Consider the following 15620-nt stretch of genomic DNA (forward strand, 5'->3'; position numbering starts at 1 on the left):
TTTTTTTTTTTTACTGCACCACATCCCATACATACATGGGGATGTACACACACGTATGTGCGTTCATGTGAACAAATGCATACATGCACACAGGCTCTAACATCCACTGGCTATGCGGCTATGGATTCTGAATTCCAAGAGTAGCAAGTAAGATGAGATTAAAAGGAAGGCATGCATCTAAGTATGTTAAGATTGTGTGTTTGTATGTGTGTGTCCCCACATACACGCATACATTTATGTGCGAAAATATGGACACACACATGCCACAGGACACGTGTGGAGGTCAGAGAACAAACTCAGGCAACCTTTACCAACATGTGTGAGGCAGAGCATCTTGGCTGTTGGCTGCTGCAGGGGCCAGGCTAGCAGGCCTCCAGGGGTCCTCCTGCCTCCGCCTCCCATCTCTCTGTAGGGTTGCCGAATTACAGTTGGTAAGTGAGTTCTAAGGAATCAGACGAAGGTCCTCACCCTCACTCAGCAAGTGCCTTCCTGGCTGAGTGACCTCCCCAGCACTATTTTTATTAGTATCTAGATGCTATCACTGCGCTCTCAACCTACGAACTCCGAAACAAAACAGGCCCGCTTGGCTTCCTGACCCTCATATTTCCATGGAAACTAGTTGGTCAATGGAATGTGGGACACTAGATAGTAAACAATGGCTTTTCACTGGCTGATGATGCTCTAGAGGGACATTTTTCCTAATGGCCATAATTTTAAGGAAAAAAACCTTTTGCCTTAGCTCAACCAAAAGTGAGATGGAGCTTCGGTATGGTTCAACCCATTCTCCACTGGCCCTCCCAGAACTCTGACATTCCTTCATGCACTCTTCCCATGGTGGGCCACCTACACCATGCCTATCAGGCTGGGCTGATTGCACCATGGCCACCCTGAGGTGCACAAAGCCACCAGTAAACACAATACCTAAAAATGAAATGAGCCTGCAAAATAAAAGCTTTGACTTCAAAGCCATTCAGCAGTTACAGCAGATGCCTGGAGCTACACCCTTGGGTCCTACCCAAAGCATCTGCTCTCATCAATAGAGTGCTTTGATGGGAACATTAAAGAACACAGCTCTTCTTAATAGATGCTGATGACCCACTGTTGATGGTATGAAAGCAACTTAGCCCCAGCCTGGAGCAGGATCGCACACCTCCCTAGCAAATATATTGTCCCAGTGACAAAGAAAGTTGCTTGCTGGACAGTGGTGGTGCACGCCTGTAATACCAGCACTTGGGAGGCAGAGGAAGACAGATCTCTGTGAGTTGGAGACCAGCCTGGTCTACAGACTGAGTTCGGGGACGGCCAGGGCTACACAGAGTGACCCTGTCTTGAAAAACAAAAACAGAAGAAAAAGGAAGTTGCAGAACAAAATGTTAAGGCTAGTACCATTTGTGCTTTTGGACACACCCTTATAATTAATGTAAATTTAAAAGGGAGAAAAACACCTTTAATGAACCACAACTGTTAATGCTGTTGATCACAAAAGTGGCGGGGGAGAGGCGTCTATGTTGCTTGCAACATTTCAAGTAGTTTTTAAACTAAAATAATAAAGGAACTGGAGCGGCAACTCAATGATTAGAAGCATTTTCCCCCAACCATGAAGACCAAAGTTCAGCTGCCAGCAGCCACACAACAAGCTAGGCATCCTGTCCACACTGAGGGGGATGGAGACACATGGATTGCTTGAGCATAGCTGAAAACACACACACACATACACACACAATCAACAACAATAATAAAAATTAAAAGAGGATATGTGTGGACGGGGTGCTAGCTCATTCTCCCTAAATTGGATAGCTTCAGGAGCAGCAAATGAAGTATGTTAGAGGCCTGGGAGGTATTCTGAATTCCTGATAAAAGCTCTGATAAGGAATGTGATCTCTGAACCCTGCCCATTAAGGTGACTGGGGATAGTCCACCTCCCTCTACCCATCTTCCCAGTGGGGAATCTCCCCTGAGTAATGTCAACCTAACATGGCTTATCTCAGTATTTTATGATACTAATCACTACAGCTTCCTGAAACCCAGAGCTTCCCCAGGCTAAACAGTGCCAAGAAGTAGTTACTACAGTTCATCCTCAGGTGTCCCCTCAGCAGCTGGCTCAGTCCTGGAGTGCTGAACAATGTGGAGAACTGCAGCTCACACACTATCGGTGTCCCAGCATCCATCCCAGGAAGCAACGGTCTATTGCAGTGGACCAAAGAAAGGAGCTGTGCACAGCATGCTCCGCTCTTGAGCACTGAGTTCCTACGACTCGGAAATTACTTTTTAAGGGCTAGAAAGGAACATGATGACAAAGAAGCTGCTGTACCCCAAGAGCTTGTAAGCTATTAATAGTCTCAAACAAGACCACTAAAACAAACAAACAAAAACAAACAAACAAACAAACATGATGGTTGACATAGCCAATGCACTGTACTGAGATGCAGGGTAGCTTGGAGGCTAAAGCATGGGGAGATCTGCATTTCCTGGGTTATGGCTTTGACACTACCTGTGAAACTTTAAGAAAGTGGCCTCAGCCCCAGTGCTTTAGTTTCCTTAGCTGTGAAATAAAGCTAACAACACTGTATTCTCTTCAAGGGTGGTGGTGAATTTAGCTGACACATGTTAAGCGCTTTGAGCAGTCTCTGGCACATGTTAGAGATTGGATAAGTTTCTTGTTGTGCTGATAAAGGAAGTAGAAGCTTAGTCTTAACTGGAAGCGGGACTCTATGAGAAAGGCAGCACCTAGACATGCCACATGAGCTGGGTATAGAAGGCCAGAGAGGTCCTTTTTGGCTCGGTGAGGTCTAGGAGATCCATCATCACCAAACAACAGACATCTCCAAGACAAGATATTCCAAGATAGCCCAGGTGCAGCTCGATGTTGACATGTCCGGAGAGTGACAGGTTACATACAACCTGAGCTATCTGGTTAGCGAGTGAGATGAGCGTAAACAGAGAGCCAAGGGCCAAACTCTTCCAGTCAACAGGGAATGGACAAAGAGACTGACATATGAGTTCATTTCAACAATTCAACTGAATAATGAAGTGTCTCCCGCACTACAGAATGGATGGAAAGGAAGACACAGGTTGAGATCAGGCAAGCGTTTTACCAGGATGCCTTTCATAGCCTTTCCAGGGCCTACCAGTCTATCAATGTGGTTGGGTTGGATTTGTTTGAGGGAGTGAACTCAAACAAAGGAGACCAGACCTGAAACTCCCTAGAGATTCTTCCATTGCTCTCAAAGCTACCCTCCTGGGAGGAAAGGCAAGGGAGAAACAGCTAGCATTCAGGTCTTTAAAAAAAAAAAAAAAAAAAAAAGGTACAATCAAGCCTTTGTAGCTCACAACACTGGGGAATCCAGGCCATCCTCTGGGGCTCTGTGTGACCCCTTTGTGGAGGCAGGGGTCCTCATCTTAAGGCACACTGGGGTTTCACCCACCTTTCTGCTCACAGCCTCTGAAACTGCGGTTCACCAAAGGGGGAGAGGAAATCTGTCTCAAGGGCTGGAGAAGATGATCCAGGGAGGTGACAATTTTGCTAATCAGTTTGCAAATTGGATATCCCTAAGGAAATGAACCAAATGCATTTATGGTTCCCTCAGGTCTGGTCCACTCCTAGTGTGGGGCCTTGCCAATCTGCCCTGAAAAAGAGCAGGTGTGGCCTTGGTGGGTGTGACTGGAGGACCCACCCCAAACCCCTGCTGGAAACAAAAGTATGCCACCTCTGGAACCTGCAAGCCAGGCTAGGTGGGAATGGAACACACACCATGTAGATAAGGCTTGCTGTGACCCTGAACTTGTAGCTTATCTATTATCTATTATCTATTATCTATTATCTATTATCTATTATCTATTATCTATTATCTATTATCTATTATCTATATCAAGGTAGGATCAATATTTTTTTATATATATATACTGGGCTCGATAAGAACCCATTCAAAATTTGTAGGCCACAGTGAAATACACTCTTAGCTCAGAGACATTGAAAACAGAGCAGGCCAGATCTGCGTGGGGAGCAGCATGCAGCCTCCCCTCTGTCTCTTCATGGGAAGGGGCTGCTGCCTCACAAAATTCACCAAGAGGAAGGCCAGGGCCTCCCTTGCTCACTGAGCTCTTTCTGGATCACTTCTGTATTATGCCCAAATGCCAAGAGCTGAGAAGAAAGCATAAGACCACAAATGCACACAGAGATCCCAGGATATCTAGCAGTGTTTTGAACCTTTGGCCCTGCCCCATCCATCACCTTGAAGGCCATCTACAAGGCCCAAGGGATCTTGTTGGCTGCCCCAGAATATCAGCCTTTCCAAGAAATTTGTAAGGGGAAGCAATGGCTAAAGACACTCTTATCCTCAACTGTGCTCAGTTACATAGAGTAGTTCCCAATAAACAGTCTTCAGGCTGAGTTCCATACAGTTCAAAGCCTGAGTTGGTGCTGAGGGAGACCCAGATGGAACTGTCTTATGCTGCCTTGGTATCTCTGTGTAGAACCAAGGTTGAGAACCACCGACTTAAACCAATAAATAAAATTCCAAGTGTGGCAGAGGAAGAGGCCAGGAGAGTCCTTGGAGACCGTCCCAGAACCCTCAAACTTCTCACCTGGGCCAGCGTTCCCACCCATTTGTCACCTGCGTCCCTCCTAGGTAGGATGGAGGCATCAGGCCGGCTGGATCCCGGGCCTTCTCTTCTTAAGTTCTCGTTTTCCGAATGTATGTGAACTGAGGTTGCTTTCGGACCCTGGCTGGCATTATAGCCCTGCTACCCACTTTGGGTTTTATTGAAACATGGTCTTTCACTAGCCTGGAACTCACCCAATAAGCTGGCACTTCCCATAGATCTGATTGTGTCTGCCTCCCCATTGCTGAGATTATGAGCACAAACAGCCTCCATGACCAGTTGTGTGTGTGTGACAGAGGGAGAGAGAAGAAGATATATATATATATATATATATATATATATATATATATATATATATATATATCACATATATATGGTTTCTAGGGCTTGAACTCAGGACATTGTATTTGTGTGGGGAGCACTATATCAACAGAGCATACCTCCAAGTTTTCTAAAACTTCTCAACTAATCGCGCATAGCTTCACACAACTGTGGGCTACACAAAGCAGAGGAAATGACGGTTCAGGGCAGATACAGATTCTCATTAGGGGAGAAGTATGAAACAAAGAGAAAAAACCAAAACAAAAAACAAACAAACAAAAAACAGCATTAGAAGCTCCAGAGAGGGGGGTGTTTGAAAAACCTGGGAAGAGTAGAAAGACAGAGGACAGGACAGACAAGGACCTGGACATTATGTGAGGAGTTTGGCTTTTCAGAGGCCCCTGAAGCAGCAGAACTGGGTGGCTGGACTTTGCACGTCAGAAAAGGCCATTCTCTTCCACAAAGGATGGATGTGAGTCAGCAATATGGCTTACAATTAGGAGCCACACAGTTCATCGGAAGAGAGAAAGGGCGAGCTCCATGGTTATTCTCCCGAATGCTGGAAAAGTACCGGGGCCATTTTAAACCAGAAAGCAGGTAACGGCTGAAGCACCTCAGGTTTAGCTCCAGCGAGCCAGTTCTTGAACTCAATCAGACAAGTGAGGCTCACTGACTTGGAAGGGTGTGCCAGCCATCGAGAAGCTTGGTGAGGACACAGAGCTCCACGCCCTTGCTCAGTGTGGATGCATGGCATGGAGAAACATCAGCAGGGACCGGATTTAGGCCTTTGCAATGGCCTAGGAACAAGGCTACACTCTCCTTCCATACACTCTGTAGAATAAACGTGAAGTGCTCCATAAACCAAGTATCCTTCAGAGCCCCAAGTCTGACCAGCCTACACTGAACAAGGCAAGATGGAGAAACAAAAGAAAAGAAAACAAAAAAAAAAGGTTGGTGTTTTTCTGAGCCTGTAACTGTCATGTGTTAGTGACAGAGGCTTTTGGCTTAAGTCCTGGTGATGCCATGGTTCTAAAAACTCTACAGCCTGGCCTGTCAGGAATTGGCTCAGGAGGATCCCAAGCAGGAGCCAGGCAGTTTTCTGAACACAATGAAAGTTTCCCTCTTACCCCAGTGGATATTGTAACCAGCTTCCTTCTATCAGGGGCTGAATTCCCCCAAAATCCCTTCCTCGGCTCCTACGGGAAGGTGGAGTTATGTGCACACACCCCCTGGATTCCACAGGGTACAGGATGCAGAGCTTTGGACTGCTTCCTCCACTGAGAAGAGGAAGACAGGAAAACACCTGCCAGCCCCTTTCACATGCCAGTCACAGAGAATCCCTTACTTTGAACCAACAAGAAAGGTATAAGACTGTGGTGAGGACAGGTCAGCCAGGGAGTGATGATGGACAGGACTGTCCTGGGTTTTAAGAGAGAAAGCCTTTGCCAAGGGAAGGGCTGGCCAGGAGACAATCTTACCCCATGGCCTTGTTTGGATTTGTCTTTTGTTTTAGTTGTTCATTCGCTTGGTTTCTAATGCTAGCAGAGGGTCACAATCCCAGACACAAGCAGCCAATGTTCTTATCAAGAGAACACCATGCTGCAGAGAATCGTGACATTCTGCTCCGGCCTGGGTGACAAGCTCAAAGTACCTGGCTACAGGATACAGCCTGTGCCTTCCACTCCAGGCACACAACCCGGCCACACAACTGACTTCACTTCGAAGGCCTGTGCCGTGGGATTAACCTTCAATTACAAAATTCCTTTCAAAATCCTGAAGTCATTCGTGTCGCACCTCCATAACCCTCAAGGTCATCATCCTAGCTGTACCTATTCCCCAAACACTTTCTCTTCCCGCTGTGGCCATAGAGAAAACGGTTTTTAGTGCACAACTGTTTGGAAGGCAGGTTGTTGCTTTTTTTTTTTTTTCTTAATTCCCACTGATGAGTGTGTATGAACGCCTCTCAGAGTTCTGCTTGTCGGTTAACAGAAGTCACTCTCCCTCCTCCCCCTTGGGATGGTTTCGGTCAAGAGGGAAGTAAGTACGTTTGCAGGTGGCAGTCCCTGAACAAAGGGTGACCTGTGACAGCCTGGTCAGACGCTGCCCTTGCGGCTGACTCAGGGTAACTCCTGCACAACGTCAGCCGCCACCGACACTTCTGGTTGGCCTGAACTCCGAGACAGCACAGCCTGGTTCTTCCCACAGCCACTACTTTGATAAGCCCTGTGGATAAAACCCGATCTATTTTAATAGCCAGCCGACCTTTTGACTTTGAGGCACGGCATGGCCCCTGACAAAGTCCGCACTTGAGAACCATGCCATTGAGTTACAAAACAAACAAAGGCATCTCACAGAGTCTTAAGAACGTTTATGATTCTGAGTTTGACTATATCCAGAGCCACCCTTAGCCACATGCAGCCCAGGATCGACAGGTTCAGTTTGAGACCATCTTCCTTCCAACATCAGAGAAGAAGTGAGAGCGTGCAGGATTTGTTGAAAACTCTTCAATTTCAGAAACATTTCTCGGGGTTATTTATTTAGTGTATAGTTTTATTTTCTTGTGCTGTTTAAAAGTTTTCTTTTAAAACTTGTTAAACTTCTTTTAAAACTTTGTTCCAAAACAGGTCTGGTACACATTACCATACAGTCTGTGTCAAGTATCCACTGAGAGGAATGATAGATTTCTTTTCACAACTAATTGTGTCAGCTGCTCTCCAAACTCCTGCCCCTGCTGGGAACACCAAGTAGCAGCTTGCCTGCGGGGAGAGGCTTGCCTCACACACCTCAGGGAGAGCCTTCCTTTCAGCGTCACTGAACCCTGGAAACACCCCGCTCACTACAAAAATCATCACTGCATATCTTCTGTTACAGTGTCTGCCTCAGGGAGCAGCTCGGAGCTGAGTGCTCAGCCCTGTAGCACCCAGAGACGGAGCTATAAATACTCAGTGAGTCAGTTAGTCAATCAACACACCATATCTCCCAACATATGCCCTGCCAATGCGCGCGCGCGCACACACACACACACACACACACACACACCCCTGGAGCCTTTAGAAATACTCTGTCCTCAAGAAGTGCTAGGATGCTCCAGGCAGTCCGACACAGTCTGAATTCGGAAGCCCGAGTTCTTCGGCCCAAGGTTTTGAGGCAGTCTTTTCCAAGAGACAAAAACCTTCCCAACAGCGTGTCCAAACACCATTCCAGGGGAAAATCTCAAAGAGGCTACCAAGTGTACCAGCTACATCTGTATTCACCCACAAAATCCCAGAACTACCAGAGTCTCCCTGGGTGTGGGGGTGCTACACACAGCCAGGGCTACCTTTTCAATGATTTCATTCTTTATCGACCAAAATTTTGCTCTAATTAACAAAGCTTTCCATGGGAAAAGGCCAAATGCCCATCCTGCAGTAAGGGTAGGCCTGTGGTTAGAAACCCACTAACCAAATGTGAAGTTTACGAAATGAAGCCAATGATCCAGCAACCAGAGTTCTGTCAGCCTATGTGTCTCCCACACACACACACACATACAAACACACACACAGAAAGACAGAGAGAGAGAAGGGGGGAGACTACCATCCCTTGGCCCTTACCCAAAAGCACAAAATGTCTTTCTTGTATAGCTAGAGCAAGATAGCTTTGTAAGGAAAACACTACAAGTCAGTCAAACACTTCTGACTACAGAAGAGCCTTTTGGAAGAGGATTTATCCTGTTAGAATGACCCGTGGGAAAACAATTAGAGAAGAGGTGTGCATTCAATGCCATGATACCAGAACTTTAAAGGCCACACGCCAAGCTCCTAACTGCTCTCTGAGTCCCTGAATGTTGAAGGGGCATGGAACATGAACCTGACAAGTCTGGCCATTCTTTCCCAGAGCATCTGGGGAGGGTAAGAACAGATTCAGCCAAGACTGAGGCTAAACAGATTTCCTCAGGGAAAGCTCCCTGGAGATGATGCCCAGGGCTTTAGGGCCGGCCCCATCGCCACAAAGAAGAAAGAGCCTGCACAGCTGGACTCTGGGGTGGTCTGCTGCTCAGCTCTGGCCTGCACACAAGCAGCCACCTTAGCAGAGCCCGCTCCTGAATCAGAGGCCGTCTACCACGGCTGGGTGGACACACGGATGCTCCCAACCAAGAGACGTGGGAAAGTTCACATTTCAAATACATTCATTACTTGTGCATCTGAGGGTAGAGACCGCAGAAACACTCCCCCTTGCCTTTTTAAACAGGTGTCACGTGTAAACTTGACTTAACAGGGGAGACACAAACCAGAGGAAAGTTCTGGGTATCCCACAAAGTCCCCTAAACCCTCTCTTCCAGCCGCCGGTTGCATCGGGAGATAGGGTCACCATGGAGTCCGGGACTGGCCGGGAAACTTGAGCCAAGACTAGGTGTGGGCAGCCAGCAGCTGCAAGCATTCTCCTCCCCACATCCCTTCAGAGGGGGCGACAGGGATGGGTGAAGGAGACCAGGCAGCACCTCCAGCTAGCTACTCACCCTCCTACTAGGCGTCCCGGGCGACTTGGTGCTGCCACCTGAGAGCAGGGTGACAGTGGACGTGGAGCGCAGCATCTCGCAGCGGCTGTGGAGCGAGGGCTGGGTGCCCGCGCTGCTCCGGGGCAGGATAAGCGTGCGGGGCGGGCGCACCCTGCGCGGGGGAGGCTCAGACACTTGAGGCCGTATCTTCCGCGGGGCTGGAGCCGGGCAGGGGAGGAGCCTGGGAGGAGCCCGGGAGGGGCGGGGCCAAAGAAGGTTCTCCAGACCCGTCTGGCAACATTTTCTCCCCGTCGTTGAGCGTCATCGTCTTCGTATCCCCCTATCCAGTCTTCTTGCACACACTGTGGGTCCAGGCTCTGTGGGTCCTGTTCTTTAGGCCTCACGACCCCAGCGCTTTTCACCAAACTCCGAGGACCACTGGGATCCTTGCTCTGTATCATTTTTCCCCCCAGTAACTTGAATGCCTATTATTTTGCCTTCTAGTAAACGATTGGCCCCTGCAGAATTGCACCCTAATGAAGACCCCAGAGGCGACTGCTGTCGTTGCTGTGGTAGAGGACAGGTATGTGTGCTGAGAGTGCGCAACCATTCTCTAGTCCTCAGGAGCCAGGAAGGAGGCTCCCAGAGGAAGTGACTAAGCTGAAGACCAGAAATGCAAGTTGGGGGAAGACAGACACTGGTTGTCCGTCACATTTATTCAGTGATTACTGTGTGTCCACCTGGCGGGACTGAGCACCCATTACGTCAATCAATCTTCACGACCACGCTTTGGGGAAGGTGTCATAATTATCCTGCACTCCATTTTGCAGATGGGGACATTGACTCATCAAGGGTTGAGTAAAGCAGCAGGAACCCCACCAGCTGCTGGGTGTCCAAGCTAAAAAAAAAAAAAAAAAGGTCACCTACCCTGGTCAAGCTCCTAGGTCACCTACCCTGGTCAAGCTGGAGCACTCTGCTGCCCCCTAACAAAGATGAGAGCAAGGCAAGGCAGGTCTGCAACCTATTACAGTGCAAGGGGCTGACGGGTAGAGGAACTAAAGAAAGCTGAGGCCTAGTCATTAAGAGCCTGGCCTTCGTGCTTTGGCCTTTATCATCAGGACAGAGTGCTTTGGAGGAAGGGAGGGAGAACACAGTATCTCCATTCACCCTTCAAAGCCTGGGCAAAGCCCAGCCTTCTCACCAACCTCCTCCTGCCCTCCTGCCTCCTCACCAACCTCCTAACCCGAGCACTTACACTCCCAAACCTAGAAGCTTTGTGCCCCTAGCCTGTGTGTGTGTGTGTGTGTGTGTGTGTGTGTGTGTGTGTGTGTGAGAGAGAGAGAGAGAGAGAGAGAGAGAGAGAGAGAGTTCCCAGAATAGCACCAGCAGGGAAGCTGGGCAAAGAATGTTGCTGACCAGAATTCCTCATAACCCCGTCAAACTTGCTCCTTTATAGACTAGGAAACAATAGCCATGTTTTCTGCAAGTCTGCATGAAAGTGACTTCCCAAAGTCACGGGGCCTATTCTCTGCCAGCCCTTCCTGATGCCCTCTACCAACTTCACTTCCACTATGTGTGCTCTACTTTTTAATCTTCATGTGTTTGTCTCAGTGAGTGCAGGTACTCTCAGAAGCTGGAGGCATCCAATCCCTTGAAGCTGAAGTTACCTCAGTGGTCAGCCACCCAACGTGGGTGCTGGGAACTGAACTCTGGCCCTCTGCAAGGGCAGTTAAGGTCCCTTAACACCGAGTCATCTCCCAACCCTGTGCCTGTGTTCCCGAGTGCCTGTGCTCTCTGTGTTCTATATCCACTCTCTCCTCTGGCCACGCACGACCTCACCAGGTGGATTCTGTTAACAAAGAGAAAACTAAGGCCAGACACTTGAGTTAACGGGTCAATAGCTGTACCTATTGCTTGTTACTCTATTTCTTCCTTCATCCTCCAGTCTACCTCCCTCTTTCAAAAAAATTCATGAGAAGTTTCCTTCCATCCTCTTCCACGCAGCCTTCCTGGTACTGACATTCCTAATTCTACCCATCAATAAGTAGTGATCAAAGGGTAGTTGTTGGGGCTGGAGAGTTGGCTTAGAGGCTAGGAGTAACTGCAAATGATCAGGACTTGATTACCAGCATCTACACGGTGGCTAACGATAGTCTGTAACTCTGGTTCCAGGTGGCCTAACACCCTCTTTTGGCTTCCATGGTCCACATGCCTACATGCAGATAACACGCCCATACACATAAAAAAATAAATAAATAAGCAAATCTTTTAAAGGTAGTTGCTGGGAGCCACTGGGAGTTCGAGATGTCTGCATGGTTACCTCAGTGGAGTGAAGCTAATGGTTAATGTTGTGTTGCTATTTTGCCCCAAGGAGATAGGAAAGGGGCTGTTTTTGCAGACACAGTCAAAACAATCTGGCATCAGTAATGTTTATTTATATCATGGCAACCACCCAAGTGACCATCCAAGATAGGCTCAGCGTGAAAAGAAAAGGAATTTGCATGCCTACGTTTTGTACGTTGTGCTGGTTGGTGGGGTTTTTTTTTTGTTTGGGTTTTGGTTTTTGGTTTTGTTTTGTTTGTTTGTTTGTCTTTTTCAATTTGATATACGCTAGCGTCATCCAGTAAGAGGAAACCTAGACTGAGAAAATGTTTCCATCACACTGGCCTGTATGCAACACAGGTTTGTAGAGTATTTTGCTTTGCTATGGGAAGGCGGAGCCTACTGTGAATGGAGCCGCCCCTGGCAGGTGGTCCTGAATTGGCTAAGAAAGCAGGCTGAGCAAGCCACACAGAACAAGCCAGTAAGTATCATTCCTCCATGGCCTCTGCTTCATTTCCTGCCTCCAGGTTCCTGCCCTGATTTCCCTCAGTGAAGGTCTGTAAGCTGTAAACCACTTCCTTCTCAGGTTGTTTTATCACGGTGACAGAAACCCTAACTAGGAAGCCATCTATGCACCCCAGTCCTTTTCACTTTAATATAATGGTTTTGGTTATTAACAAAGCAACAAACTGCTCACCAGCTTGTGGCTCTGATTAAGAACTGGATCCTGTTTTCATCCCCGCCCCACAGGTAAAATACACCATTGGAATGTGCTAAGTGCTCAGTAATTTTGAATGGGTGGAAAAACATTACAGGGAAACACAGCAATTTAGTCATGATCAATCCAAACCAATAAGATCCTTGCCGGCCCAATTTATAAGGTGGCCCAGGGTCTCCCGGCAGTTTGTTAATTAAGTAGCCGAAGCCCCAGCATTGCCCAGCCAGGGGCATCCCAACATCAGCTGTCACAAAGGGTTGTTTATGGGTGGTGATCACGCAGGTGCAGGCTCTGGTTCAGCTGACCTACAAGAGAAAGATGAGACCACAGGAATTACAAGAGTGAGGACATGGGCGAGGCCCCAGAAAGTGGAAAGAAGAGGAAAGCGGGGAAGGAGCAGGACTTGGAAACCAAGGCGGATGCAGGATTGAGAGGAAAAATAAAAAACAAAGCCACGTTTCTGTAAACAGTGCTGGAAGATGTTCAAATGAAGACCGACACCTTTCAGATGAGGAATTGGGGCTGGAGAGATGGCTCAGCAGTTAAGAGCATATACTGCTCTTGCAGAGAACCCAAGTTTAGATATGTACCCAAGTAGGATAGCTCATAGCCACCTGTAATTCCAGCTCCATGAGATCTGATGCTCTTTTCTGGACTCTGGGGCAACTGCTATCATGTACACCACACACACACACACACACACACACACACACAGAGAGAGAGAGAGAGAGAGAGATTATATAATTAAAACTAAAATAAGTCTTTAAAAAAATAAAGAGGAATCAAAGGCTGAGAACTCCAAGGTCTACAGAAGGAAAGGGGATAAAAGTGATAGGGGCAGGGACAGAGCTCTGGTGCAGAAGGCCATCAAGCAATCTTCCCACATGCTGGGCCCTCCCTACACATTGAAGGTGAATGGATGCTATCGTCAGTGCTAGAGGGACCAGGAGTCTGACAGCACTGTCTTAGCTGCCATTATTTTCCATCATGATAACAGCCTTGATTTCATAAGCTCTGTCTTAACTGCCTCCTCTGCTGAAGCCTGTGTGAATAGCCTTCCTTTTCCTGGAATCAGGTTCTAAAAACTGAGCCTCCTTCTCTCAGATCCTCCAGGCCTCTGCTTCCTTAACTGTCTTTGTTGCTGTCTGATGAAGCCTCCCTAAACTCTGGGCATCCTTAGCTAAGGGCTTTGGGGTGGGATCCACTTCTCTAGCAAAGTCCTGAGAAGCAAAGATTGTTTTTATTTTTGGGGAGAAAGGATCAAGAGTTGAGTTATTTGCCAGACACCAGAGCACAAAATAGGTGAGTCCGGGGCACGCTAGGCCTTCCGGGATTTGTTTCCTCTTCACTCTTGAGTCCCTGAAGAAATCCCTTTCTTCCTCTGTCATTGGACTGTGACAACATCCCAAAGTCCTGGCATATCCTCTTCTGAATGCCACAGAGACCAAATGTTCACAACGGAGAAAGAACACATTTCCAGCCCAGGGGGGACAGGGTGTTGAGTTACAGAGTGCCTTTGCATAAGTAGAATAAGTAACAGCCATATTGACAGGCCTCTGGGAGGAGGGAGCTGGGCCCAGCGATAAGGACAGCAGGCTGAGAAGAGCCCAATCCCCAGACGACTGGCTCCCTCAGATCCTCAGCATTTATAAGCCAGTCTAGACATGGGCTGGATCTGCTGCTGACCTACTCTAGAGATACAAACTCACCAAAACAATTCTGTGACCTCAGAGCTAGCCAGCGAACAAATGGCACATTCATCAATCTAAACTCTCCTGTTTGGGTTTGAGTAAGCAATGCTTCCCACAGGCTGTATGTAGTGTCTGCTTCTTGGTCCCTGGGTAGAGGCTCTCTGTTTTTTTTTTATGAGGCAGTGGAACTTTTAGGAAGACCGGTCTGATTGGAAGAAGTGGGTCACTATTGGCAGGCCTTTGACCAGAGTAGAGTCTGGCCAGACTTCTGGCCCCATTCTTTTGCTTCCTGTTTGGCAAAAATGTGAACAGCTGCTCAGCCATATGCTCCTCCCAGTATAGACTAAGCCACTCCCGCCACTGTGCCTTCTGTATCTTGATGACAGAAATCCCCTGAAACTGTGAACCAAGCTAAGTCCCTCCTCCCTTAAGTTGCTTCAGTCACAGGAATGAGAAAAGTTGCTAATACAAATAGTATTTCCTCGACACTGGGGATACAAAGACAGGAAGAGCAGCCCTCACTTTCTAGGGTTTTGCTATAAACACTTAGGAAATAAATGATGCCTAGGGCTCACATAGGACTAGAGGAAGAGAGATGTGTTGATGCATTGGAAATTTTTGGGCATGTAACAATAAGGAAGGTGATGTTACGGCCCCTCTTCTGAAGACGAGGAAATGGAATGACAGATAGGCAGAGTGACTTGCCCATATGGGACCAGTACCAGGAAGTGGTGAGACTAAGCTTCAGCCTGAGGCAAGATGACTCCAGAGCCTGTGACTTTGGCAACTTGCCTTCGGCTCTTGGGACAAAAGGCCAGATTTGAGGCATGCTTGGGTCCACAGAGGTAGGAAAAGATGCCCCGGGAAGACGGCACATGAGCTGACCCTAAAACATGAGAAGGAAGAGAAAAGAGGTCCTCAGAGGCCTGGGGCTGGAGGAAAAGACAGGGTGAGTGGGGATGGGGAGTACATGGTTGTAGGGAGCAGAGAAAGCCCCGAGAGAGCGAAGGCTTGAGCGGGCGTGTGTTTTTAACATAGGCACAGTCGTATCAAGGACCCCAGAGCCTCAGACTTGGAGGGATGGCAAAGCCTGCCTCGGGGACAGTGTGAGTATTGACAGTGTGTGCAGAAAATGCCTGCCATAGTGTTCCCATCTCTGGATGTTTACAAATGAAGACTGCTCCCCTTTAGAGCCCATTCCTACCAAGATTAGCTAAGTCTGTCCTTGATCCAGCTCTACGCCATAAACCCTGCCTCCTTGTTTATCTGTATGCAGTAACCTTGCCTCTCTGTTTGACTCTGTACAATAAATGTGCGGCCTTTCCAGGTTGCTGTGGTTTCTCCAACAGAGGGCCCACACCATCCAATCCTACCTTTCTGTGTCCATCTGTCTGTGCTTCTCTTACTGCCCCTCCTCAGGTCAAGTCCCTGAGACTGTACATGGGGTAGTCAATTTAACTAGAACTTTAGGGCAAAGGGACTGTCCAGAGAA

At 48.0% G+C, this 15620-nt stretch overlaps 1 protein-coding gene across 1 annotated transcript in view; it reads right to left on the reverse strand.

The window, feature by feature from the left end:
- The window catches only part of Myzap (myocardial zonula adherens protein), a 75663-nt gene extending 66140 nt beyond the window's left edge, over positions 1-9523 (reverse strand). The window contains exon 1 of the mRNA XM_055596824.1: positions 9419-9523. Coding sequence (XP_055452799.1) covers positions 9419-9493 — 75 coding nt within the window. The 5' untranslated portion in view covers positions 9494-9523. The remainder of the gene's footprint in view (positions 1-9418) is intronic.
- Between the last annotated feature and the right edge of the window lie 6097 nt (positions 9524-15620).

Source organism: Psammomys obesus, unplaced genomic scaffold, assembly GCF_907164565.1.
Source record: "Psammomys obesus unplaced genomic scaffold, mPsaObe1.curated_primary_1811, whole genome shotgun sequence".
Taxonomy (NCBI): Eukaryota; Metazoa; Chordata; class Mammalia; order Rodentia; family Muridae; genus Psammomys; species Psammomys obesus.